At 40.5% G+C, this 25,096-nt stretch overlaps 2 protein-coding genes across 4 annotated transcripts; one reads left to right on the forward strand and one right to left on the reverse strand.

Annotated features, from left to right (window-relative positions):
• Nucleotides 1–265: 265 nt before the first annotated feature.
• Nucleotides 266–16,654, forward strand: DDX43 (DEAD-box helicase 43). 3 transcript variants are annotated; one of them, XM_052679035.1, is made up of 17 exons: nt 266–613; nt 702–757; nt 1,146–1,263; nt 2,548–2,655; nt 3,205–3,286; nt 4,380–4,536; nt 4,615–4,733; nt 5,006–5,116; nt 6,435–6,576; nt 8,687–8,787; nt 9,373–9,460; nt 11,455–11,582; nt 12,889–12,998; nt 13,738–13,876; nt 14,665–14,752; nt 15,772–15,909; nt 16,253–16,354. In XM_052679035.1, the coding sequence occupies exons 1-16, from the start codon at nt 289–291 to the stop codon at nt 15,877–15,879; spliced, it is 1,980 nt and encodes a 659-aa protein (XP_052534995.1). In that variant the 5' UTR covers nt 266–288; the 3' UTR covers nt 15,880–15,909; nt 16,253–16,354. The 3 variants fall into 3 exon arrangements, with proteins under 3 accessions (XP_052534995.1, XP_052534987.1, XP_052535002.1); XM_052679027.1 differs by lacking the exon at nt 15,772–15,909 and having other exon boundaries at nt 16,253–16,654; XM_052679042.1 differs by lacking the exons at nt 4,615–4,733; nt 15,772–15,909 and having other exon boundaries at nt 4,992–5,116; nt 16,253–16,654.
• A 1,439-nt stretch (nt 16,655–18,093) lies between these two features.
• On the reverse strand, nt 18,094–25,021 carry CGAS (cyclic GMP-AMP synthase). Its single transcript, XM_052679093.1, has 5 exons — nt 24,508–25,021; nt 23,610–23,832; nt 22,715–22,960; nt 21,311–21,413; nt 18,094–20,236 (listed from the first exon to the last, which is right to left on the reverse strand). The coding sequence occupies exons 1-5, from the start codon at nt 24,910–24,912 to the stop codon at nt 19,897–19,899; spliced, it is 1,317 nt and encodes a 438-aa protein (XP_052535053.1). The 5' UTR covers nt 24,913–25,021; the 3' UTR covers nt 18,094–19,896.
• Between the last annotated feature and the right edge of the window lie 75 nt (nt 25,022–25,096).

The raw sequence follows: 25,096 nt of genomic DNA on the forward strand, positions 1-25,096 counted from the left end.
ATGGCCCTACACACTTGCCAGTCCCACAGGACCTCGAGCCGTGCCGGCTCGGCTCACCCAAGGACCCTCTAAACCACGAAGGTCGCCCCCAAAGGTCGCGCAGACACAACGCCCGAGCCCTGCGAGGGCGGGGACTCAGCCCGGGCAGGAGCGGCCGTAGGCTCCCCTACCCGCGCGCCGTCCCAGAAGCCAGCCAATCGCTGATCGGAGAGCCACTGCCGCTGGCCAATCCGTGCGCTCACAGCCTATAGGGCGGCTGGGCACGCTACGCGCGTCGAGTAAGCGGGGATGTCGGACTGGGAGGAGAGCGGCGACGAGGCCGCAGGGGCGCCGCCGTCTTCCGCGGTTGCCGCCGCGCCCCTGTGGCAGCCGCCGGCCACCCCTCGGCCGAACAGCTCGCCGACAGAGGGCGAGCTGGGGCGAAGGGGCTCGGAGTGGCGGCAGGAGGCGGCAGCGAGCGTCGGAGGAGAGGAACGGGAATCCGGCGTGGTTGGCAGCCGCCGAAGTCAGGCAGCGCGATGGCGGCGCCCGAGAGCCGCCGCAGGCAGAGCTCAGGAGGCTGGGGAGCCTCTCTGCTTCCTCATCAGCAGGGCCCTGGCCGGGGTTTTGATAGGTAACGGCAGCCGTGCCCCCTGTTAGCATTTAGTTTGTGAGAGTGTGGCTTGTGCTGTAGGTGTTACAGAAATTTCTCCTTGTAACAGGTCGGGGAGGAGCTAAAATAAGAGAACTTGAGGAATCTTCGGGTTCTAGGATACAGGTACTGTGCGTCTTTCAGGAATGGGGCATCACTTGAGTCATAGAGTCATGGAATGGTTTGGATTGCAAGGGACCTTCAAGATCATGTAGCTCCAATCCCTGCTAAAAGCAGGGACGCCTCCCTCAGACCTGCTTTGTTGCTCAAAGTTGCTCAAAGCCCCATCCAGCCTGGCCTTGCAGGTAGAGCTTACTGGTTTTTGTCTGTGAGGTTGTTTTTTTTCTGGTTTTCCATATTTCTTTTAAGAAGGGGATTAAAGGGCCTTTCCCGAGGAGAGAAATTCAAATTTGGAAGAAAAATTAAAGATTGTTTGCAGTGCGTACTTATATTTATATAAAAGCTCACCCGGTCTGTGTAGTATTAAAAACTCAGTGGAGTTTTATGAATGCAGGTTATTAAGGGAGCCTCTGAAGCAGAAGTGAAGATTTTCGGCAGTGTTGCTGTGCAGAACAAAGCCAAGGTGCTGATTGATGAAACAGTTGTAAGCTGTGGACAAAGCAACTGTAGAGGTGGGTCTGAGAAATTTAAGAAGTGTATTATGGGAGGGGGAAAAAAGACTGTAGGTCATCTTAGTCTCTTGGTAGTTTGAAGTGGTTTTATGTTCTTAGTATTTTATCAAAGTGAAATGACTGACCTTGATTTTAAAGCAGAACTATCTAGACATCCTCCCCTGTCAGCTGGCAATGGCTTTCCTCCTTCAGATAGCAGACTTCTGTGAATATCTCTTCCCAGGTGTTTCCAACAATTTTAATAGATCTTATACTGTTTGCTTTTTTGCATTATCAGTCCTATCATTTAAAAATCCAAATATCACTTCTAGGATAGGTTTTAATGTAGTATCTTGGCAATAATGAAATTAGGTTTGTACAGATGTAGGCTATAAAACTAATGTGCCAATCACGGTAAGGGTGGATCCTTTTCACAGGGCATTAACTTTGATGGTTTGGTGTTGCACATCATGCTTCATTTTACTGGGCTTCAGTGCATTATGTGGCTATGTAAGTAATGATTGTACATGAAGATGCTGGTATTTGATGTTTGGCTTGTTTAACTGCACAGGAAGTCCTGAGGGAAAAGAACCACATCCATAGTTGTTGCTCTGAGGCACTGATGAGGAAAAAAAAAAATTAACAATAGTGTTCCAGATTTAGAATAAGGAATGGAGTAGCTGTGAGTGCAGGCTTTCAGAAGTGCCTCAGAAGGTACTCTGGAATGTTTTATTCAAGAAGACAGGATTAAGTAGTGTATCCTACGTGTGTGTAACTGTCGTTTTCCCTTGTATTTCATTCTTTTCAATAACAAATGTGTTGTCATTTATATTTCCAGTGTAAAAACTCACTTTCATGAGAAGCATTAACCTCATCAAAAAGGGCGTAACTTCACAGGAACTTTATTTTGGTGACACTGGATGCTTTAGAAGTAAATCTTGCTCTTGTAGCTGTTGAAATTAAATTTTGTTTGCTATCACCTGCCTGACTCAAAACTTTCCCAAAAGCCCCATGCTCAGCAAGCCATGTGTACAGCTGGAGGAGCAGCGTTCTGGATCCTGTCCTTCCTCTAGTTAAAGATGTTTAAATGCTTCCTTTCTTACCAGAATTGTGTTCACACTGGTTTTTCTGCTAATGTTTCAGACTGAGACCTAAGAAAGAACTCTCTTTAAGTGTTTCATGTCTACTTAAAATTGCATAAGAGGTTTGCAGTACAAAAAGAAAATAAGGTTTGTGTTTGGAGGGAGAGAGGTTCTACGTTTCCAATAGATCTCTCAGACAGCCTCTTTGATACTGACTCCGCAGGAAAATCCTTGGATGTTATCAATCCTGAGAACACTCCAAAGAAACCCGTGATTGACTGGGCCTCTCTTCGAGAAAACAGAGCTAAATATGAGGCTATGAAGTGGGCAGGTTAGTTCTAAAATGTTGCTTGTATGGTATTCTTTCACATTATAGATCTCTTGCATGTGTCAACATTCTTAATTTTTGCTTTGAGGCTACTGAATCTTTCAGTGTCCAAATTAGTTAAGGGCATTCATGAAGTGGGCATGTCAGCATTTCTTAGAATGGTCATGGAGGATACTAGTCACACTAGTCACTGTGATGAGTCTGCAATTACTAGATTAATGGTTTTTTACTTCAGCCTTTGAAAATGCAATGGTTTTGTAGCACTGTAGTGACTGCAGCAAAAATCTGAATGTTATTAAAATATTGTACTGGATACATCAGCAGATATTATTTTAGTGCTTGGAAGGCAGGGAATGGTTCTTCTGCAGTTTTAAGTGTTTCTCATAGTTTTCAGCTTTTGCTCAAACTGCTGTGGCCTACCACTGTGTTTTGACTAGCTCTCTAGTACTAGGCATAGACTACTTGGATTTGAGATTTCCACCTTAAGCTTTAAAAGACTTACTCTAAATGACCAGCATTTCTTCCTGACTTGCTTTCTTGTGATTGTTTAAGACCTGCCTCCAATTGAGAAAAACTTCTATAAAGAATCATCAAGGACTGCATCCATGTCACCAGAAGAAGTAAAACTGTGGCGGTAAGATCATTTCTGTAGGGAATTGTGTGCTTGGCAGAAAGGACTGTTAGCATAACAAAACCTGTGTGGTGGGTGATGAAATACTGAGACAGCTATTAATATTACTGTCTAGTGGTAACCTGGCTCTTCTTAGGGGCTCTTTATTTGGAATTAAACAGCTTTCATTACTTATTGCATGGTTTGGTGTTGTATTGTTTTTTCTTTTCCTCTTTTACCTTTTCACAGTGAGGGGATTGACACTGTTTCCGTAGCAGTGTTATTGTTCTAGCTAGTCAAGAGCAGCAGAACATTGTTTTGTGGGTTCAGAACTTGCACTGAGCAATAGTAGCACTTCTCTTATAAACAAAGGAATGTTTTTCACTTTATGCCTTAGTTTTAGGGGAAGAGTAAAAGATCCTGAAAAAATGTATTTCTATGAACATGAGAAGTTGAATTACTCATTCTTTTCCTAGCCTACCCACAGCTTGAAGTAAAACTATTTGCAGAATTGAGTCTTCTGAACAGAAGAGGACAGGGATAAAGATCAAATACTTATCCGTATTAACACCTCAAAACTCAATTTTCATATCGCTTTTGTGATTTTTTTTTTTTTTTTTTTTTTTTTTTTTTTTAAGCACCTTTTTTCTAACATGTTTCATCTTTATTTTCTAGAACAGCAAGGAAGCTGCTCCAGAAGTATTTGGGGAAGGTTTTACCCAAAATATAGGGTTCTAACAAAGAAGTTCAGTCCATTCCTAAGAGTCACTTATAGCAGCTCTTTAGCTTCTAATAGAGTGTGATTGAAGTCTGATATGACAGCAATGCAGTCCTTCTTAATATCCATGCATGATTTCCAGTCCTTCGTTCTTAAGAAAGATTTAACTTATGAGAATAATTCATTGACTAATCGTGAGTCCTACGGAAGCATTTCTCCAATGAGGGTTATTTGAAAGTTAAGGGAACAGTTAGAAATTTCATTAGAGAAACTGATTTTTTTCTTTTATTAGTTATTGAATTTCAGGAAAAAAGCATGTCAAAAAGGTGCAGTCTCTTGTGTTTGCTTTGCTTCTTCTGATAGATTTTAGAGCTAATGCAATACTTTAATTCTCTACAGGAAAGAAAATAACAATATAATCTGTGATGACTTAAAAGAAGGTGAAAAGCGCTGCATTCCCAATCCTGTTTGTAAATTTGAAGATGTATTTGAGCAATATCCTGATATTATGGCTAACATAAGGAAAATTGGTTTTCAGAAACCTACACCAATTCAGGTACTTCTTCCATTTTGATGCCTCTTTAACTGAAACTTAGGAGAAAAACACATCTAAGTATTCGTTGTTTTATGTTAGTCCCAGGCATGGCCAATCATACTACAAGGAATTGATCTTATTGGCATAGCACAGACTGGTACCGGGAAGACATTAGCTTACTTAATGCCTGGATTCATTCATTTGGCTTCACAACCAATGTAAGGACTGTTCACATATTTGAGCTGTTTAGATGTGGATACTTCCTCTTCTGAAATAATGATTTTCTAGCGGGGGAAAAAATAATAATAATGATCATAATAAATCTGGTGGAAGACGTGTGAATCTTGTAACATAAATTCCTTTATGCTGTAATAAGAGGATGTAGCAGTGTATTGTGGAAGTCTAGAGGAGCATAGAAATGTTCTGTTGTCAGATGTGACAGATGTTGTGTAGCCTCTTATACTCCCATTCTTAAGATGTTTTATTGCAGACCCAGAGATGAGCGTGGAGGGCCAGGGATGTTGGTCCTTGCTCCCACCCGAGAACTGGCACTGCAAGTAGAGGCGGAGTGCTTGAAGTACACGTACAAAGGATTTAAAAGGTGATCTCCTTTCTCACTTGTTTAAGTTGCATTTTCTACCATTTGTGACCTAATTCATCTCCTGAAATTGCATTCGTTAAGGAGATGGGGGTGCTAAAAAGTTTCATACTTTCTCAGTTTCTATGATGTGTGCTTGACTGCCCTCATGGTGAAAATATTACCTGCATGGTTGTGTCTTCTGCACTGCAATTGCATTGCCTCGCACCCTTCTCGTATGGACAGCTGAGTAGAGTCTCCTATCTTCTCTTTGGCATGCTTTTAGGTAGATATATACAACACTAAGATCTTCCCAAACCTTGCCACCCTCAAATTGAACAGTTACTTTGAATTCCCAGCTTCTTGTGTCATGCACTCCAACCTCTTGAGCATTCTGGTAGCTGCTGGCTAGACTTGTGTCAGTCTGGACAGGTCTGGTAACTGAGGTGGAGATACAAAAGGTGGAAATGGTGATGCTTCAGGTGTGATCTTGCAAGTACCAAATAAAGAAGCATAGTGAATTCTCTTAAAAAGCTCCTGACTGTGTTCTCTGTAATACACAGCTGGTTTTCTCTACTCGGAGATCACACTGCTGAGTAACATGGTTTCTTGCCCACCCAAGTCTTTTCTGCAAAGCCATCTTCCAGCATGTGGGCCATGAGCCAGGGGGTTATTCCATCCCCATCTTTGTTTTTGTTAAACTGCATGCTTCAGCCCACTTCTGCCTTTTGTGGTCCTTAAATAACTGCCCTGCCCTCTAGTGTATTAACTGCTTCCTTAATTTGGTGTCATCCACAACTTTGCTAAGAGTGCAGGTGTTTATTTAAGCTATTAAATAGGCATTGCTATATTCTGAAACCTACTTCTAGGATTCTCTAGTAGCTTTGTATAGCAGCCTTACCAAATGCAGAGTCATGCATGCTGCTTCCTTCTCAAACATATTTTGTAGAATTCTTAAAGGCCATGTATTAGCCTAACATCTTACTGGATGTGCTGATTGATTTAACAGTAAAACATGTGGCCTATGAAGGTACTGCCTAGAAAATGATGCATTCTTAACATTCATTTATTTTGGTGTGAATGTCTTCAGATCAGATGTGCCTTAATAGCCAACTGTCCTTCCTTTCATCACTTCTGCAATTTCAGCATAAAACTGTTGCTGTGCTTTTGGGGGGGAGGAATCATTCTTGTTAAGCCTATTCTGTCAGTCCTAACTGTTGTCTTCCTTCCTTTTCTTATTTCATGATTATACATCTTAAAATGAAGCAACTTTGTGATACTGCTTTGAGAAAGATAAACTTCAGTCGAATCTTAACCTTCTGTTAATCATTTTATTTTTCAGTATCTGCATATATGGTGGTGGGGACCGGAAAGCGCAGATAAATGTGGTGACCAAAGGTGTGGATATTGTTATTGCTACTCCTGGGAGACTGAATGATCTTCAAATGAACAACTTCATAAACTTGAAGAGCATAACGTACTTGGCAAGTAGCTGATATGGGAAAGTAGTGCATCAGCTGGGAAATGGTGGCTTAGTCTGAACTCAAGGTTCAATTTGCTTTTCTTTAAACATTATGAATCTCAACTGAAACATCGAGATTGGTGCTGGGGGAGTGGTTTGTGCTTACTGTGACCGTGTTGAAGATCAAGGATATTCCCTGGAGGGGAAAAAAAATAAGGCTTCTAGAACAGTAAGCATTTCAAAGATGATGAATTATTATCCCACACTAGTAATCTTTGTGGTTTCAAAGTCTATTTTGTGAAGATCAGTTACCAGTAGATGAAATGCCTTTCCTGAGTTGGCTTTTCCTCTTTTAAAAGTTGCTAATGACTCAATTCTTAGTAGATAAACCAGTTAGGTATTTGTCAGTTTGGGTGACTGACTTCTTTTCACATCAGTGGCAAAATAACCATACCAATACCATCCATGGGTTCATGTGCTTTCATTTCCTTCTTACTTTTGGCTGTGCTGGACATTTAATTCAATTACTATTTTGTAAAAGATTTCCGTACATTTACGTTATTTGTGTGTTTGCTTAATTGTTGCCTTGTTGCCTACTCTGACAATTTGGCCTGCTTTTCCTCCTTTATCTGCCCCTCAGTTCCCAAGTGCTGAATACTTACCATGCTTTACAAACGAGCTCCAATTCTTGCTAATGTTGGTGAGCTCCCTGACAGAACCAGGGGTGGTGTAGCACCACAGCAGCCTTATTTTAGAGATAAAAGAGGGGTATTTATGTTTACAATTGACATCATGGACATAGAACACTCTTCATTAAAGAGCTTTATTTGTGATTTGCACATAAAGGTACTGATAAGGCTTGTGAATTCTCCCCAGGTGCAGTGCTGTTATTATGCAAATGTTTCGCATAGGATTTCCAAGGGAGAAAATCCACTCAAGACAGTGTCTTATAGCTACTGTTATGTCTTCTCTGTTTTGGTGGGGGTATTTGTTGGTTTTTTTGTTATCTAAAAACCAACCCACAAGTACCCATTTTTAGAGATGATTAATTATATTTGAATATATGTTATACACAAGGTGAGCTGGAAGCATCAGGGAATTTGTCTACTCTGACAGAGACATCGAATTAGTTGCAGTCTTGAGTCAATTTTTTAGAAATCCAGTCAGGTAGGCTGATGTTTTCCCATAATTTCTGAGGAAGCACTGGGAAATTGGTTATATACATCCTTTTGATTGTTTACAGTGCATATGTCATTTCAAGATGGCATTCTGTCTTGCTGTGTTCAGGATAAATTAGTATTCATTTGTCAGTGATTTGAGTGGGTTTTTTCTATTGTAAGAACATTGGAACTTTGTATGAATAATTGGGACAGTGATTGGGGAGAGAATATAGTAGAAAAAATAGGTAGTTTATAAACTAGGATATAAAAGGTAGATGGGAGCAATATTTTCATTTTTTAATTACTTTAAAATATATACAAAAACAGAAAACTTACCCATAACTGATCTAATTTAAAAAAATACTCTGTGTGTGTGAAGTGGCCTGCAAGAATTACTTGCGAAGAAAAATAGCTGAAATGGTATTAGCAAACAAGTAAGCTTGTATTGATAACAAGAAGATGTTCTCAACTGAGGATGAGGGTTCTGTTCCCAGTAGCTGTATAAAAGCTTTAAGCTCCACTCCTCTCTCCCCCAGTGAAATAAGTTTGAGCTTGGAGAATGTTGATATCCAAGCGTGAGCCAAAAGGTACAGTCTGTCTTTTTTCCTAGTTCATATAAGGGTTTGAGTTGGTACATTTCTAATAACCTTCCATTGAAAGGATATTGTGTAAGGTCCCCCATTATGTTGTATGAGTGTTTTAGAAAACAAACCAACAAAAGCTTTAAGCATGCTCCTTTATTGACTTCGTGTTCTCAGAGATTTTATGGATTTTTCTCTTGTTCTGTCTGCAAATGTACTGAGTGAAAAAGCCCAAAAGAAATTGGAGGGGTGTAACAAACTGAACAGGTTTTGTGATAAATTAGGAAATGGTTTCTGAAATAAAGACTGTTACCATTAAAGTGATCTGCTATGAAATGTCTTGCTGAAACCCTTACCCGAAGAATAGATGCAAACTCCTTGTTCTAAGCAGGTTTTAGATGAGGCTGACAAAATGCTGGATATGGGATTTGAACCTCAGATAATGAAGATCTTAATAGATGTGCGGCCAGACAGACAAACTGTTATGACAAGGTATGTAAATGGAGTAGTGCTGAAGGTTATTAAACAAGTGAGCAATGAAACACATACGATTTTACTAACAACTTTTGTTAGCCTACAAGGGAATTGCTTCAGGTTTATTTTATCTATCTGTGTCTAGTTGGTGCTGGTGAATCTTTTGACAGTTTGCATTTTTTTCCCCCCTTTTGTGCTATTTTCCATCAACTATAGAAATGATGGTATTTTTTCCAAAAAAGGAAGGTGGCCTGGGAATGCTGTGAAGAATGTTTTGAATCAGAGCTACTGTTTCAGAGAACAGTCTTAGAAGCTTTTGAATTAAAACTTTTTGAGCTACTAAACAATGTATTGTTTTCATTGGAAAGGCTGCAGAACTGTTACTCCTGACTTCAATCTGGAATGTTGCCTTGCAAGCAGGAGTTCTGTTTACATTAATAAACTTCTTCAAATGATTTCGAAATGCTGGAAGAGCTCACTTCTGTTACTCTGTACTCAAGGTTTTCATTGGCATGTAAGGTAGAAGAAACAAGTAGTGTGAAGAGATTAACAAACTGGGGAAGATTTTTGCTGTGTTCTTATCAGTCTTCTCTTCCCATTTAGTGCTACTTGGCCTGATGGTGTTCGTCGCCTCGCAAAATCATATTTGAGAAATCCCATGATCGTGTATGTTGGCACTCTTGACTTAGCAGTAAGTTCTTTTGTTGTTGATAGGGCAAGGGGGAATGGGCTCAAACTGAGACAGGAGGTTTAGGTTAGATATTAGAAGGCAGTTTTTCACACAGAGGGTGGTGACGCACTGGAACAGGTTGCCCAAGGAGGTTGTGGATGCCCCATCCATGGAGGCATTCAAGGCCAGGCTGGATGTGGCTCTGGGCAGCCTGGTCTGGTGGTTGGTGACCCTGCACATAACAGGGGGGTTGAAACTAGGTGATCATTGTGGTTCTTTTCAACCCAGGCCATTCTATGATTCTATACATTGTTGTTGTTTTGAAGTATCTGCAGTTTGACAAGGAAACTTTTACTTGGAAGCATGTGCAAGTAAATGCAAATGACTTCAAAATCAGTCTGGACTTTCAAAAAATTCCGTGTTATCCTATGTAAAGCTTCAGCAAAAGTTTAGAAAGAACTTTTAAAAATGAAAATAAAAAGGACTGATGTTTCTGTAATGAGATCTTGGAGTCCTAGATCTCCAATAGAAGATGTTACAAGCATCAAGTATGAGTCAAATACTTGTATTTGAAAATTGTACTTCGCAGCGCCTCCTGTCTTGCCTGAAGCCGTTTTGTTGAGCAAGCTCTTGTTCCTTTTGCCTCTGAAGGACTTCTTTGTCTTATATACAGATCCTTATCTGGATCTGTCTTTTACCTGCATATTTCCCACAGGGAATGGAAGCTCCACACTAAACTTCTGGAGGTCACTTGTCTAGGTCAGGAATATGTGGTACTGCAGGAGCTGTCTTTTGAAGTCCGAAGCTTTTAATGTACAGATGTAGTTGTTGTGTTTGTGCAGATATGTGTAGTTTGCTTAAGCAGTGACAGAATTTACAGAAATGTTAGTGGTTCCAAGATCTCTTACATCCTGATGTAGAGATTGCTGTAGGTTTGGCTTAAATTGCAGAGTTTTCTTTTTAAGTTTCCCTTTCTTAGTCATAGGGAATGAATAAATGTGTGGTACACTTTCAGGTGGAAATAAGGGAAAATGTATTTTTCCACTGTTATGCTGGCAACTGCGTTTTTGTCAAAGGCAAACCCATCAACAAGATTGCAATTTGACATAACAGCTATTGCAGCTCTCTTGTCCAGTGTTTTCGTTTCTTATGGAGCATCATTCAATTGAAGAGGTGCCTTCTGAAAGGGGGAAGGGTTTCCATGTGAAAAGAGACCTGTTCTATGTACCTGGTAAATTTTGCAGCTCTTGCCATAAGATTATGATGCAGAGCCACAAGAAAGCCAAGGTCTTTGTACCACTTAAATAGAGTCACAGAATATTCCAAGTTGGACGAGATCACTGAGTCCAACTCCAGGCTCCAGAGAGCGCCACCCAAAATTTGGAATTAATGTCTGAGAGCAGTGTCCAAACACTGCCTGAATGAGGTTGTGACGATGACCCTGGGGAGCCTGTCCCAGTGCCTCACTGCCCTCTGATGAAGATCCACTTCCTAATATCCAATCTTGACTTCCCTTGGTGCAGCTTCCTGCTGTTCCCTGCAGTTAATATACTCAGCCATTCTGTGGTAACCTTCAAATATAATGAAGTGAAGCTTTTTCTAATAAAAGCTGGTGTTTAAAGAATTGGACAGAACTAATCATTGCGAATAGCTGGCACAACTTTCTTTAAAAGCTTCTCCTTTCAAATAAGACTGCAATTGCTCCAAGTTTCTCTGTATAGGCGTAAGATACTCCAGTTATTTTTTTTATTTTAATTGAACTACTGTACTCTGTTCTAAACCAGTGATAAGAATTCACTATGAATATGTGATTGAGTAAACTACTTAAAGATAAAATTAGTTACTCTCCCAAAGCAACTGGAAAACCAGAAATCTGCATCATTTGAAATCCTAACTGAAATCTAGTTGTAAAATAGTTTTTGTGCTGTTATGTTACTAGTTTTGTAATATTATTTGTGGATAAATAAAAATATTATTCAAATCTGTTTCTAAGTATCCTTTTTAATGTTTAACAGGCAGTAAATACAGTAGAACAGGAAGTTATTGTTATCAACGAAGAAGAAAAGAAAGCTTTCATGGAAAACTTCATTGATTCTATGAAGCCAAAAGATAAGGCCATCATTTTTGTTGGAAAGAAGTCTACGTATGTAATTAATTCCTAGTATTATATTTGTGGGTTTTTTTTTTTTTTTTTTTTTTTTTTTTAACCAGAGGGATCTTAGTTCAAATAGTAATTAACAAATACAACAGCTCTTGTCAATAGTGTGCTGGTAATTCTTGTTATCTTTCCTGCGGACAGTTTGACTAGGAGTCAAATTGTTTTTAATACTGATAGTGGTGGTGAGAAGTCTCTATCTAACATATTTGGAATAGATGGTAACATTCTTAAGGACACCTTAATATCACTTGACAGAATCACACAGAATGGCCCAGGTTGGAAGGGACCTCAAAGATCATAATCTCCAGCGCCCCTGCCACGTGCAGGGACACCAACTTCCACATTTAATACCAGACCAGGATGCCCCATCCAATCTGGCCTTGAACACCTTCAGGGATGAGGCATCTACAGCCTCTCTGGGCAGTTTTTGCTTTTCACTGGCATGTGAAGCTGCTGTGTATGAGACCTGGTGGCAGGAGTGTATTGCTACCGTAAGTCTCTTTCTTTTTCCCTCCTTCATATAAGGAAGAGGAGAAAAAAGTTCAGGTTCACACCCTCTGGTTTATTGAAGAGCTGGAACTAATTTTGCTAGGCACAATGTTCTTTCTCTCCTAACCATCAGTGGTTGGTTTGTGTGTCCTTCCGTGTATCTTGGAAGTTCTAGGCTACATTTGTGGGCTTTTGGGAGTTTTCCTCTGAATAGGTCTAAGTTAATACCTAGAAGTTCTCTTGAACAGTCAGCATGGGAAACTGCTCCTGCTTCCAGCTGATGAATTTTGTTGCTTTGGCCGTTTAATACATGGATATGCTTTGACAGATAACTAGAAGGGCTTCAGACTTTTGTCTAGAATAATAATGGTGAACTGTGGCTTCTTTTGTGTACAGTTCTGAGGTATGTTAATGCTGAAAAAGGAATAAATTTTGTAAGAAAGCATTTAGTTTAAGGCAAATCCTTTAGGAGAGAAGACTGAGTGATCTGGTGACATCTTCCCTGCCTTAACAGAGTAACTGTGAGCTCATGGTTGGGACTTCCTTAACACATAGGTGCCTGTCTTTGCTTTCCAGGTGCACTGTTTCCATTAAAGGCCTTTTCTGATAAGACAGAGAAGGGCTTGAAATAGAAGTATGTGAAGAAATAAGAACGTTCTGTGCTTGTTTCCATGTTGTTTTATAAAAAGTATCACCTGATCTATAGGGTCTTGTGTGCTGTCTTACACATTTACGTATTGCTGGCACATTTTCTTTCTGTTCTGTTATCTTTCTGCTGAACCATTGTTTTATTTCACGTTAGAGCTGATGACGTAGCAAGTGACCTTGGTGTCAAAGGAGTCCCAGTGCAGTCTCTTCATGGTGACAGAGAGCAGTGTGATCGAGAACAGGCTTTAGATGACTTCAAGAAAGGTAGGTTTGGACCTAAACTTGGGCTAAACAAACCAGTGCTTTTAAGGCTCATCATATGCAGAATCTTTTCGGTAGTGTTGTGTCTTTGTTACCATAGGAATGAAAAGATCAGAGCTCTTCATGATTGTGTTTACCCTGTTAATCTGACAAACATACACAAAAGAAACAGCAAGCAAAAAATGATTGCTCTTAAAGAAAAAGATAAAAATGGGTGACTAAGAGTTAAATTTTTTGAAGTCTTATTTTAAATTTTTTAAAGTCTTTATTTTATGGGGGAGAATTCTATATTATGTTCATCTAAAGAACTGTGAATTGAAGCATCAAACAATGATGGTTTCAATGAAACAGTTCTCTTGGTGATGCCAGTAAGATTATACTTGAAGATTATTTGGTCACTTGATAATAGAACTAAGAATAGTGGCATGGTAAGGATGCAGGGTGAAAAAATAGTTCCTGAAGCTTCTGAGCTTTTTTCTTTTTTCTCAGGGATTTTTTTTTTTTTTTTAAATCTGCTGGACATACTTCTTGATTTTCCTGCATCTTGCTTACATCTTGTGGAATAGCCAAATGACACTTTGGGTGCTTATGCACCACTTAATAGTGGAAGCAAGACAGTGCAGAAAGTGTGTGTTTCCTTTATGTGTTGAATAGGTGTATTATGCACTGGGAAATCAGTGGAGTAGGGTGTGTTTTCTGTATATTTCATAAAATCATTCTGTTTTGGTGGTTCTTTGTTTAGGTAAAGTCAGAATCCTGGTAGCTACTGACTTAGCATCCCGTGGCCTTGATGTGCATGACATTACTCATGTTTTTAACTTTGACTTCCCTCGCAACATTGAGGAATATGTTCACAGAGTAGGTCGTACTGGAAGAGCAGGGTAAGTTTTCACAATAAAATAGTAATATGTTATTGACTAACATCAGTATTTTGTGCATTTTATAGGTGTTTCTGTTGTCAAATTCTAGAGCTACAGGAGAATGGGAGAGTGAGGCTTCAAGATGTGCCAAAGTATGCTTTCGTGTTTTGAAATCCAGTAAAATTTTTAAGGCAAACAAGGTCTCTGGTTTTCTGTTTCATTTAAGCATTGGGAATTAAGAATGTTTGAAAGCTGGTTTAAGTGTGGGGGAGACTGAACAGGTTCAGAACACTTTTGTACAGGTATTCTGTAATCCTCTTCCTTGTTTGTGTTTTCATGAGCTGCTGTTTAGTTTCCTAGTAAGCCCACTGGAGAAAAGAAATGGGAGAGGCTTGAAAGGAACCCTTGGGAGTCTGCAGGCTGTTATGGTGGTGTAGTTTGACGTTAGGAGTTCTAGTGCTGCATCCCCAGAGTAACACAAATGTGATAATTCTCTTTGTAAATATGTTATGTGTGTGTCTTTTAATTGTGATATTAACACATCTCTTCATTCTTAAATATGTTGTCTTTGTGCTACATTTGTCTATATACCTAAATTAGTTCTGCTTTGCTCCAGTTTAGCCAAGTTGTTACACTGACCTTTACAAACAGTTGTTTTGTCATGTGCCAAGTAAATGCTCTAGCCAGATATCTGAAAGCCCATAAACTGCCTGTAGTCAAATCTATTACTGTTGAAGTCAGTGGGGAAAACCTAGCAGCACAGATACCCATTATTATGAAGATCAACATTTATTCCATTTCTTTTCTAGACGTACTGGGAAGGCAGTAACACTTGTCACTAAGAAGGACTGGAAGGCTGCATCTGAGCTGATTGATATTCTGCAAAGAGCAAACCAAGTAAGGAAAAAAATCTTAATTGTTACCAATGGTGTAAACCCACTTAGTCGTTTACTTGAACCAGAGTTCAGGGTCTGACTCAAGTTGGGAATGTGGAGAGGAGGGGGATTTGATGAATATGAATTTAATTGTATTTATGTAGGACCAGGAGAGTTGTGTGAACATCTGCAGTAACAACCAAAGCTTTAATCCTGGTCTGTCATCTAATAAGTCCTTAACTCTGCATGGCTTTCTGATTGGTTTTGTTTATCTCCTGGGGAGAAAAAACCAACAGGTTGAACCCAGTTTGTTTGTTTGTTTAATAGGATATTATAACTAGGAGCAGGTCTTGGAGTTCAGGGAAGTTGAGACCATCTCTGAATCCTTACTTTCACAGATAAAGTTGCAGCATTACTTACCTCATACACCAGGCTTTTTGTTGCGGCTGCATTCCTTGCCTGCTTCAAGCATTGCTAGCTTCCAGGATATCTAAGTTGACTTAGGTGTATCTAAATGTTCAATTTCAGAGCAGTCTTCCAAACTTGTACTGAATCAGTGCTGCTTGCTTGTGACAAACCAGAGGCAGTAAGCAGTCAATCAAATACCACACTCATATATGCTGGAGAAGCTTGCTCTATGATCAGGACACTGATTCGTGCCTGGACACCTTTCACCTGCTGTATGGCTACTTGTTATAGCAGGTTGTGTAAGCAGTCTGTATTTCTTCATTATCATTGAAAGATGCATTTTTAGATTAAATACAGTGTTTTAATAAGTTATATGTTGCCATCAGAGATGGTGATGCTGGCGTACATAGGTAAGCTGAACATCCAGGCACATTGTGCTGATTACTTTTCAGTATACTCTCATGTTAAAAAAAAAAAAAAAAAAACCACATTTTTTTTTCTCTTCCATCTCCACACAAAAGCAAATCTAAAGTTTGGGAGCAGACAAATAAGTTGCATTTTTGTAAAAACCAAGCCCAAAAGTTTTTAGAATTACTTAAAACTAAGCGTGACTTTGTGCTGCTTTCTTATCAGGTAGTTCCCGATGAGCTTATTTCAATGGCAGAAAGATACAAACAATACCAAATCAGGAAAGAAATGGAAAAGGATATACTAAGACCTCAAAGAAAGTCATCCAAGTGACTGATCCCTTGAAATGACTAAAAAAAAAAAGTAAGTGATTATAGACGCTGTTAGCATCAATGGGCTTGGATTTAGAAGCTTATTTTCTTAGTTGATTATTTTCTGCTTCCATTTAAATCTGTTCCATTTAAATAAAAAGTATTATTAAAAATGCTTTAGGAAAGAAAATGTCATTACCTTTATACAGAAACAAACCTTGTTTTGTGCTTTGAGACTATTTTGGCTTTAACCTAAGGAAAGTTCATGCCATAGGTATTCATTGTGTGATGTGAGTTACTTCTAAAGCCGTTCTATACTGAATAAAAACAAATATTACAGATTTCTGTAATTATATGCAATACTGATGTTTAGAATGTGACTTTTTTTCTTGCAGAGAACTGTATTACTGAATGTAAACAATGTTTGTGTTACTTCAAGATACTGTACTTTCACACTGTTGTGCCACATCTGCCAGTGCCATGCAGAAGTATTTCACCAGATCACTTAGTTACGTGAAAGTAATACCACTCTTGAATTGTGCATTTCTTCCTTAAGCCAAAGTGGTGTTAACAAAGCTGTAAAGAGCTTCTTAGGAAAAAAGGACATTTGAACATCAGCTTTCTTTCTGATAAAGTTCATTCACATTTTACATGAGTTTCAGGTTCTGTCACATGTGCTGTTACAGGTAACTAGAATCTTTGGAAGTTGTATTTGAGATGACAATACAAATGGCGTTTGATGTGAACTTGTTTCCTTGTGTCATATGAATGAGTGAAAATTTAATAAACTGAATCTAAGTGAGATGAGAATGTTTTAGTAAGGTTATTCTCAAACAGTTCTGTCCTCCCTATTTCTTTTCTTGTTCATAAGTGAGATGAAATCCAGCCTTTATCCAATGGCATCCTGGCTTGTATCAGGAATGGTGTGGTGAGCAGGACGAGGGAAGTCATCCTGCCCCTGTACTTGGCATTGGTGAGGCCTCTCCTGGAGTACTGTGTCCAGTTTTGGGTCCCTCAGTACAGAAAGGACATTGAGGTGCTGGAGCAGGTCTAAAGAAGGACAGCAAGGCTTGTGAAGGGCTTGGAGAATATGGCCTACGAGGAGAGACTGAAGGAACTGGGGCTGGTTAGTCTGAGGAAAAGGAAGCTGAGGGGAGACCTTATTGCTTTCTTCCAATACCTCAAAGGTGACTGCAGCAAGAGCGGGGTTGGTCTCTTCTCACTGGTGACAGGTGACAAAACGAGGGGAAATGGCCTCAAGTTGTGCCAGGGTAAGTTTAGGTTGGATATCAGGAAAAACCTCTTTACAGAAATGGTGGTTAAGCACTGGAATAGGGTCCCCAGGGAAGTAGCTGAGTCACCATCCCTGGATGTGTTTAAAAACCATTTGGATGTGATGTTCAGGGACATGGTCTAATGGAGGGTTGCTAGAGTTAGGGCAGTTAGGTTATGGTAGTAGGGTAGTTAGGATAGTATGTTTAGGTTGTGGTTGGACTTGATGATCAAGGTCTTTTCCATCCTGAGCAATTCTATGATTCTATGGTAGGTATTTTGCCTTCAAAAAAAAAAAAGGCAGGCTAAAAATACGGACTTTGCATGGCTTCTTCTAAAAATAATTATAAAAATAATAAAGCAAAGCAGTTCTGAAGTGCTGTGTATTTATCATTCTCACGTCAGTACCAGGAAATGCTACAGTCCTTTCCTAACGTGTATTCAACATAAGAAGAAAATGAGCTGAACTCTCCAACTCTGGCAATGTCAGTCAAGCTGAATTTTGGTTTTGATAGCCTTTTAACAGGAAGGGTATCCTCTTTGATAACGGATTGAAAATGTGCATTTCTTTCCATGCAGATGTTCACTGGTACAGTAACTTTTGTATGCTGGTTAGTTTTTGTTTCTCTTGCCAATTGCAATGAAAAGCCTTTTTTCCAAAGCAATTGTGAAGATGTGGGAAAGATCAGTTAATTCAGGAAGTTAATATGCCTTTTTTTTTTTTTTCCTTCCCTAACTTGAAGTCATGGAATTCATGTCTGTGCAATTAATTATTGCAAATTCTTACATATGTTCATAGTATGATTTGAAGATAGTTTGAAGGTGATGGCTGCATTTATCTAGGAAGGACAAATACTGTCACAACCCGTGAAAGGAGAGCTTTGGGGACTACCTGACCAGTAAGCAGATAGAGATTGCAATGGTGAGTTTGAAGGATCCTGTGGTACACAAGGACATACAGTGGTTGTTTACTAAGGATTCCTGTTTATTGCAGAAGAACACAGATCACTACTACCAGGAACACTCTAATTGGGATGGCAAATATGTATGTATTAAAGCTGTTACATTTATTACCAGGAAATGAGTTTATGTGTATATATGCACCAAACACTAAAGATACCCACTAATAGCAGCAAATAGTAGAAAGGCAATATGAGGTAGGATAATCAGTACACAGCAGCAGAAATGATTTGAGGATGATTAATCTCAATCTTAACTATAATTATTATGACAATGAAAATACATCTTGATTGCAAACTTACCAAGACTGTAGCAGCAAGCAGACGTGATACATTATACTTACCACAGTTTGTCCTACGCATAGCTCAGATAACATTGAATAATCCAGGTTGTAAAGGCCTTCCCTTGGGAGCCTGTCCACAGGGAAGGTATTTTCAACCTGGATTTTTCTGTGCTGTTCCAGGGCCTGAGCACCTCTGGTGCAGACCTTGTCCCTGACCCTCCAGCTGCCCCTCCCCTGACGCAGCTCCTTGCCATTCCCTCAGGCCCTGTCACTGTCACACAGAGCAGAACTCAGTACTGCCCTTCTGCTCCCTGTGAGGAGCTGCAGCTGCCATCAGGCCTCCCCTCAGCTCCTCTGCTCTGGGCTCAGCAAACCCAGGGACCTCAGCTGCTCCTGGTGCACCTTGCTCTCCAGACATTTCAGCATCTTTGAAGCCCCTCTTTGGATGTTCTCCAATAGTTTTGTCTTTGTGTTATGTGTCTCGTGCCACACTAACACAGAGTGGGGCCGTCCCTTTCCTCTCCTGGCTGGCAGTGCCAGGCCTGATGCACCAGTTGGCTCTTTTGGCTGCAAGGACACTGCTGAGTCAGATTCAACTAAAACCTCCAGATCCCTTTCTCTGGGTCTGCTTTTCAGCCTGTTGTTCCCCAGTCTTTACTCCATCTCATGTGCAGAATCCTGCACTTGCTGTTGCTGAACTTCATGCAGTTGATGATTGCTCAGCTCTCCAATTTGTCAAAATTTTTGTATGAGTCTCTGCTCCAAGGAAGTCAACAGCTCCTCCTAATTCCATATGCCTAGTAGGCATTTGATTCCTGTATCCAGATCATTTATAGAAGCACTGAACTGTCCCCCAGTTTAGGCTTTGATGCTTTCCTCACTGCAGCCACCTTTCAGGTAGTTGTAGAGACCAACAGGATCTTCACATTTTGATTTCCAGTCACTTCACCAGCTTCATTGCTCTTTCCTGCAGACACTTGAGCAGCTCAATTTCTTGTAGAATATACATATTATATATATACATTTATGTAGTATGAGCATCTATATACACATAGGCATATATACACAGGTGTACACACATACATTGAATCTATATGTGTACCAATGATATCTTCAGGATGGCACTGGTGTGAGGTATTCAGCCTTGCTTCAGGGATGTCTGTGTTCCTAGGCTCTGTTACAAGGCCGAGTTCTCAGGCCTGGTTCTCTTGCTGAAATTTTTATGCTGGCAGGTGCCTTCTTTTCTGTTTTAACCATCATTCTATGTTAGAATTGTTCTCATTAGAGTCAGGTTACTTTTTTAACTGTTCCTATCAAATATTAATTCGAATGTCCTGGTTCTCCTAAGGAATATGACTAAGCAATGTAACTGAAACACAATTTTCTGTTAGCATTCTTGATTTGTTTTGTTTCTCCATAGTATCAAGCTACTAAGATATTATATGAAGTGCTAAACGTAAGCTTTAAAATATGGAAATCTACTTTACTTGCTTTCAGATAGTAAAAAAGAAGTATTTACAATACCTACACCTGGTGAAATACTGGGAATCCATTGTTCAACTGATAGTTTATTTGTCTTGAAAGGAAGTCATTGCTTGGTTTATCATCCAGGCTGAGCAAGTTGTATTGGGGAATAAAAAAGTGTGGCAGCTGAGAATCTTGCAGACAACGCAGAAAATATTCCAGATACTTCTGAAAACAGTGTTCCAGGTTTTCATACTGCCAGTCCGTGTCACTTGGCCAAGTGACGCATGAATGGAAAAAGGCAGTTTTGACATGATATGAACAGAATTTGTCCAATTCTTTTGCATGTTTCATTTTGAGTCGCTCTAGAAGATACTTCAGAAGTTTGAGACAATCTTTCCTGTTAAATAAGAGATAATTGTGTACCTTTAGTAGTCAGTTCTAAACGTGTATTTTAGATATTCAAATACATGTTATAAGTAAAGCAATTAAAATATTCTTACCGTAATAGAACATTTTCAGTAAGGTTTTGAATAAAATCTGAAAATAAGTACAGCAAAAAGGTGGATATTCCCATCAGTACAGCACACGAAGGCAGACTAGCAGTGAAAGATTTCTACCGTGAAAAACAGTTTTGATGCATGAACCACTTCCACTGGTGGCCACAGTGGCACAGGAATACGAAGTGTTGATCAGCACAGTGCTTGGACGATTATGATCTTCTCCTGCAGGTGCTACCAGTATAACATGAACTTGGAGCACTGCTTAAGATTAAAGCTGCACTTTGGGTTTGGATTTACACTGAAGGCACTACCAGTGCCTTTCCATGGCACTCTGTGAGGTGAAGAGGTGTAGTTCAGTACATGGCTAGGCAAGGACGCAGCGTAGCTCATACTACTCATAAAGCAAAGATTAAGAATGATGCATTAATACCCTTCTGGCTTTCCTGATTCTGTAAACCAAAAAGTGGTTTTGCCACAAAGTAGGTTCTGTACCTGATGAGGTTTTGGTTTTACTCTTCATGTGGAACCAATCTTTATTAGAGTGAAAAATCACATTTATCGATCCTGATCCCACTCAGTTCTTTTCTCACCATCATTTAATAGATTGCTTTGCCACAAAGTGTAATTTGCTTATGAAGCTGAGTCAACAGACTGTGGAGCTGGTATTTCTGAAGATGACTGATTTGGGGAAAGATTATTTGGCAAGGCGCATCTGCTTGTTTGCCAGGCAAATCTGGAGCATAAATCTGCAAAGTAATTTGTTGCTTTTTTAGCAAATGCATGTCACATGTGTTCAGTGGGCACGTGCAAGCTTGTGCTACTCTGGAACAATGATGCAAGAGTTAGTGATTAAAAGCCATATTCTCACTCCCTATTCTAAATAATTACTCACTGACCAAATTCTTAAATGTTAAACTGAAATAATGCTGGACAAACTAGCTTAAAGCAAAATATTCATATGAGATACCAACCTACAACACTTCACTCCATCAGATTCACAGCATGTCTTTATGCTGCCATGGTTGTTCAGCATGGCCTTCTCGATATGCGAGAAAGAGAGTCGCCAGGTATTTCCTAAAGGAGTGAGAAGAAGACTTAAATAGTTACACAGCAGTAAATATTGGTGTCTGTATCTAGAAAAAAAAAAAACAAAAAAACAACAACTCTTAATTCATCGATTACTACAATTAGTTCCTTAATTTCTTAACCACTTCATACTAACAAGATTGGAACACTATAGTTACAAATAACTGTGTACGCTTCTCTGGATGCTTTCTTTATATTCTCAAGGATGTTTGGGTTCAGTTTTTTAAATTAAACTTAATTCTTAGCTTTCCTGAATTTGTTGAATGTGATTTGGGGAATAATTGTGCTACCTATAGAAATCTACTGCCGTTCAATTTCTGCTCTGTATTATTAAGCCTTACTGCTTAACCATTCTGGTTTTGAGTAAACTAATGTTGAAGATCGGTTTAAATTTCTCTGTGCAAGCGACTGAGATTATCTCAGCTAACTCTTGTAAAGCATTTCTTTTTATTCTTCTGGGAATGCTTGGAAACAGAGATTAATGCAGCTCAGCCCCCTGTTTTTAAAACATCAACAATCATTTTTTTCTTCCTTACCTAAATCAGACTGTGTCCCTGCCTTTTTTGGTTTGATTACTATTTGCAATTAATTTTCACTGGGACAGAGAGCCCAGTAGAGCAGTGGTGGTGTACCTGGCACTGGTAAGGTAAGCGTGCTAGCTAAAAAATAGACCCAGTTGCCAGAACTGTTTCTGCTGGAACTACCAGTTCTTCTCATACAGTGCTAAGCTGGGATGTTTCTGCAAACTAATGCAGGCATGGTGAGAGTGCTCTGGGGGAAAACAAAAACAAACAGCAGTCATCTTGCAGCCATACCAAAGTTCAATGAGGAAATAATCTATCTTAAATAGTTTACTTCCTGTAGAAGTATAAAACGTATGTATAATAAGTGCTATTTTCAGGGATGTTCTGAGTATTTTTATACACCTCCTTTAATTTTTTTCTTTACAAAGGAGTGGATGCTGCTGTTAAGTACAGCACTACTACAGGAAAGATACTCATCTATCTGATGGAACAGATTTAAAATAATGCTGTTAGGGCTGTTTACTGTACTGTCTGTAGTGCAGTTGTCAGCTTTAGATTTCAGCACAGGATAAGCACTGTCACCAGGCTGGTTAAAGAGGGTTTTCAACGATGATCTGGATGTACCCAGGATAAAATAGAGGTCTGTATCTTGAAGGCAGAATACTGAACAGAATCTGGATACCCTTTTTATGGCATTTATCAAGTGGTATCAAGTTGCAGAGAAAGTAATTCTTAACTTAAGCTTCTTATCTGTATTTGAAGTACCTCTTAGAAGCTTTTCTTTTTTGTTTTGCTTGGCCACTAAGTAAATTGGTTTATGTCTGAACTCTCTCCTGACTTTTCTTCCCAGCCAGCATTCTATGTTGAGGCCATCCTGTGTGCTGGGAGGCCAGCTCTGCTGAACTTCCAAAGCCAAGATAATGTCCAATGATATTTCTGCTGGAGGCTTTTTGATCTGTAGAGTTATTGCAGGGCTTCCAGGCTTTTTCCTTTTCACAGTTACTTCCACATCTAGTAACAAAAAAGAAAGTAATCTTTTTTCATAACAGAAGAAACACTTTTTGGGAGTTATTAAGATATTTACTGAATAGGAATTTGTAAATGGTCAGAATCCTCAAGCATTTTATCCTGTAGGATTTGTGAAATGAGTATAGTGGGGTTTTTTTTTAATAAAACAGTAAGGAGGCCAGCTGAAGCCTCCCTCTACAAAATAAGAAAAGCTCTTCTTTCATGATTTATTTTTAATATTTTGACTCTATTTTAGATGTCTTCTGTAGACTCGGTAATGCTTTCTAATGAACAGGAACGACTAGAGAATGTCAGATGACTGTGGAAAATGTTTAGATTAGAGATTTGTCCACAACTTGGCTGAAGGCTTACGAGGATAAGAGCACCCTAAAAGGTAATACGTTTTATGGGTAGCTAAGAAGCAACATTAGATAATGCATTATCTGACTCAAGTAATGTAATTCCTTCTGCTGCTCTGGTGTATTCGTGGTGATTTTTAGAGTAAGTGCTAAAGATAACCAGAAGCGAAACCTCATCTGCCCCTGCTATGTTGCCATGAAGAGATAAGCGAGGGGAAAGGTACATATTGCATATGTGGAATGCAAGTGCATTATTAGCGTTCCTGAGTGAAACCTGATTGCGCAGTACTTACTTTTAATGTGTTTTACTTCCTCTTTAATAATTCGTCTCAGTTCTTCAAGCATTTTAAAGGCTGATAATTTTCCATCTTCATCTAGAAACCTATTCAAATACTTCTCTTTTGGATTTCTTTTGAATGTTAGATAATAATAGGCTCCAGTGTCATCACACTCATGTAGCTGCAATCTTGTGACAGGCATTACAAGCATGATATCAAACTCATTGGGTTCAGATATCTGCAAAGGACAAGAATACATGCATCAACTTGGGTTGTAATGCCTTTAAGCTTTTCAGCTAAAGCTGAAGCTTTACCTACAGCTGCCTGCATGTATTTTCCACAGCTGGAGTGAAACATTACCTTCTTTCTGATGGATCTGTATTACCAGAATGATGTGCATTCATGTGCAGAAGAGCAGTTTACTGACACTGCTTCCCCAGCGGTCACAGCTCCAAGCTGCTGGAGGTCAAGCAGCCATTGAGCACCACCATCTGGGTACAGTGTCACAACCAGTCCCCGGTCCTGTGACCAGCCATGGAATCACAGTATCCTTACAGTTGGAAAGACCCTGAAAGGTCATCTAGTGCCACTGCCCTGCAATGAACAGGGACACTGACAGCTAGAGCAGGTTGCCCAGGGCCTGGCCTTGGAACTGCAGGGCCGGGACATTCATCACCTCCCTGGACAACCTGTGCCAGTGCCTCACCACCCTCCCTGTGACAGACCTTTTTCCTTATATTCGACCCAAATTCTACCCTCCTTAAAGGTAAGGTTTAATTAAACCATTTTACCGTGTGCTATCAGCCTCTGCTATAGGCTCCGTCCCGTTCTTTCCCTTATAGCTCCCCTTCTCCAAGCTGCCCAGCCGCAGTTCGTCGGCCTCTGCCCTAATCCGCGCCAGCCCCGCACGCACCTTGACGCGCTCATAGTAGCTGCCGGCTCCCAGCCTCCCGATGGAGCCGAAGCTGCCGTTCCTCCCTCGGACGGCCTGGATCAGGTGGGACACGACGTGGTTCACCAGCCCCGACGCCTCCGACACGTCCTGCCGGCCCAGGCTGAGCTGCGACAGCACCTCCCGCAGCCGCGGCCCGCCCGCCGCCCTGCTCCGCGCCGAGAGCGTTCGGAGCACCGCAGGCTCTCCGCCCTGCGCCGTACGGCGAGGCACGACCGCGCGGGAAGCCTCGTCCGCCGGATGCTCGTCGGCCGATGCTTCCCGCGCGGTCGAGCCGCGTCGGGCGGCGGTGCCTCTGCCCCGCGAGGAGCGAGGCTGGGCCGCTCTCTGCCTCCGCTGCCCTCTGCCCGCCGCGGTCTCCTCCATGGGCCTCCCGCACCCACGCGGAAGCGAGCGCAACTCGGCGGGAAGAGGAGTTCCTCTTCCAGGCAACGCCGCAGCTCTCGGGAAACCAAAACTCCCGCCAGGGAACGTGACGAGCCGCCGCTAGGGGGCGCCCCGCGCCACGCCGCGCTGCCTGTCGGGCTGCACGCCGCCTCCCGCCTGCCCC

This window comes from Tympanuchus pallidicinctus, unplaced genomic scaffold, assembly GCF_026119805.1.
Source record: "Tympanuchus pallidicinctus isolate F22 unplaced genomic scaffold, pur_lepc_1.0 scaffold1, whole genome shotgun sequence".
Classification (NCBI taxonomy): Eukaryota; Metazoa; Chordata; class Aves; order Galliformes; family Phasianidae; genus Tympanuchus; species Tympanuchus pallidicinctus.

What these genes read in the sequence shown, in the direction of transcription:
- DDX43 (XM_052679027.1), top strand. Translation starts at nt 289, where the DNA reads ATGTCGGACTGGGAGGAGAGCGGCGACGAGGCCGCAGGGGCGCCGCCG. An exon ending in ACGTACAAAGGATTTAAAAG is followed by an intron (nt 5,117 to 6,434) that starts GTGATCTCCTTT and finishes TTTATTTTTCAG; the next exon opens with TATCTGCATATATGGTGGTG. An exon ending in TTGGCACTCTTGACTTAGCA is followed by an intron (nt 9,461 to 11,454) that starts GTAAGTTCTTTT and finishes AATGTTTAACAG; the next exon opens with GCAGTAAATACAGTAGAACA.
- CGAS (XM_052679093.1), bottom strand. Translation starts at nt 24,912, where the DNA reads ATGGAGGAGACCGCGGCGGGCAGAGGGCAGCGGAGGCAGAGAGCGGCC. An exon ending in GGAAGTAAAACACATTAAAA is followed by an intron (nt 22,961 to 23,609) that starts GTAAGTACTGCG and finishes TTTTGTTACTAG; the next exon opens with ATGTGGAAGTAACTGTGAAA. An exon ending in AAAAGAAAAGCTTCTAAGAG is followed by an intron (nt 21,414 to 22,714) that starts GTACTTCAAATA and finishes TCACTCCTTTAG; the next exon opens with GAAATACCTGGCGACTCTCT.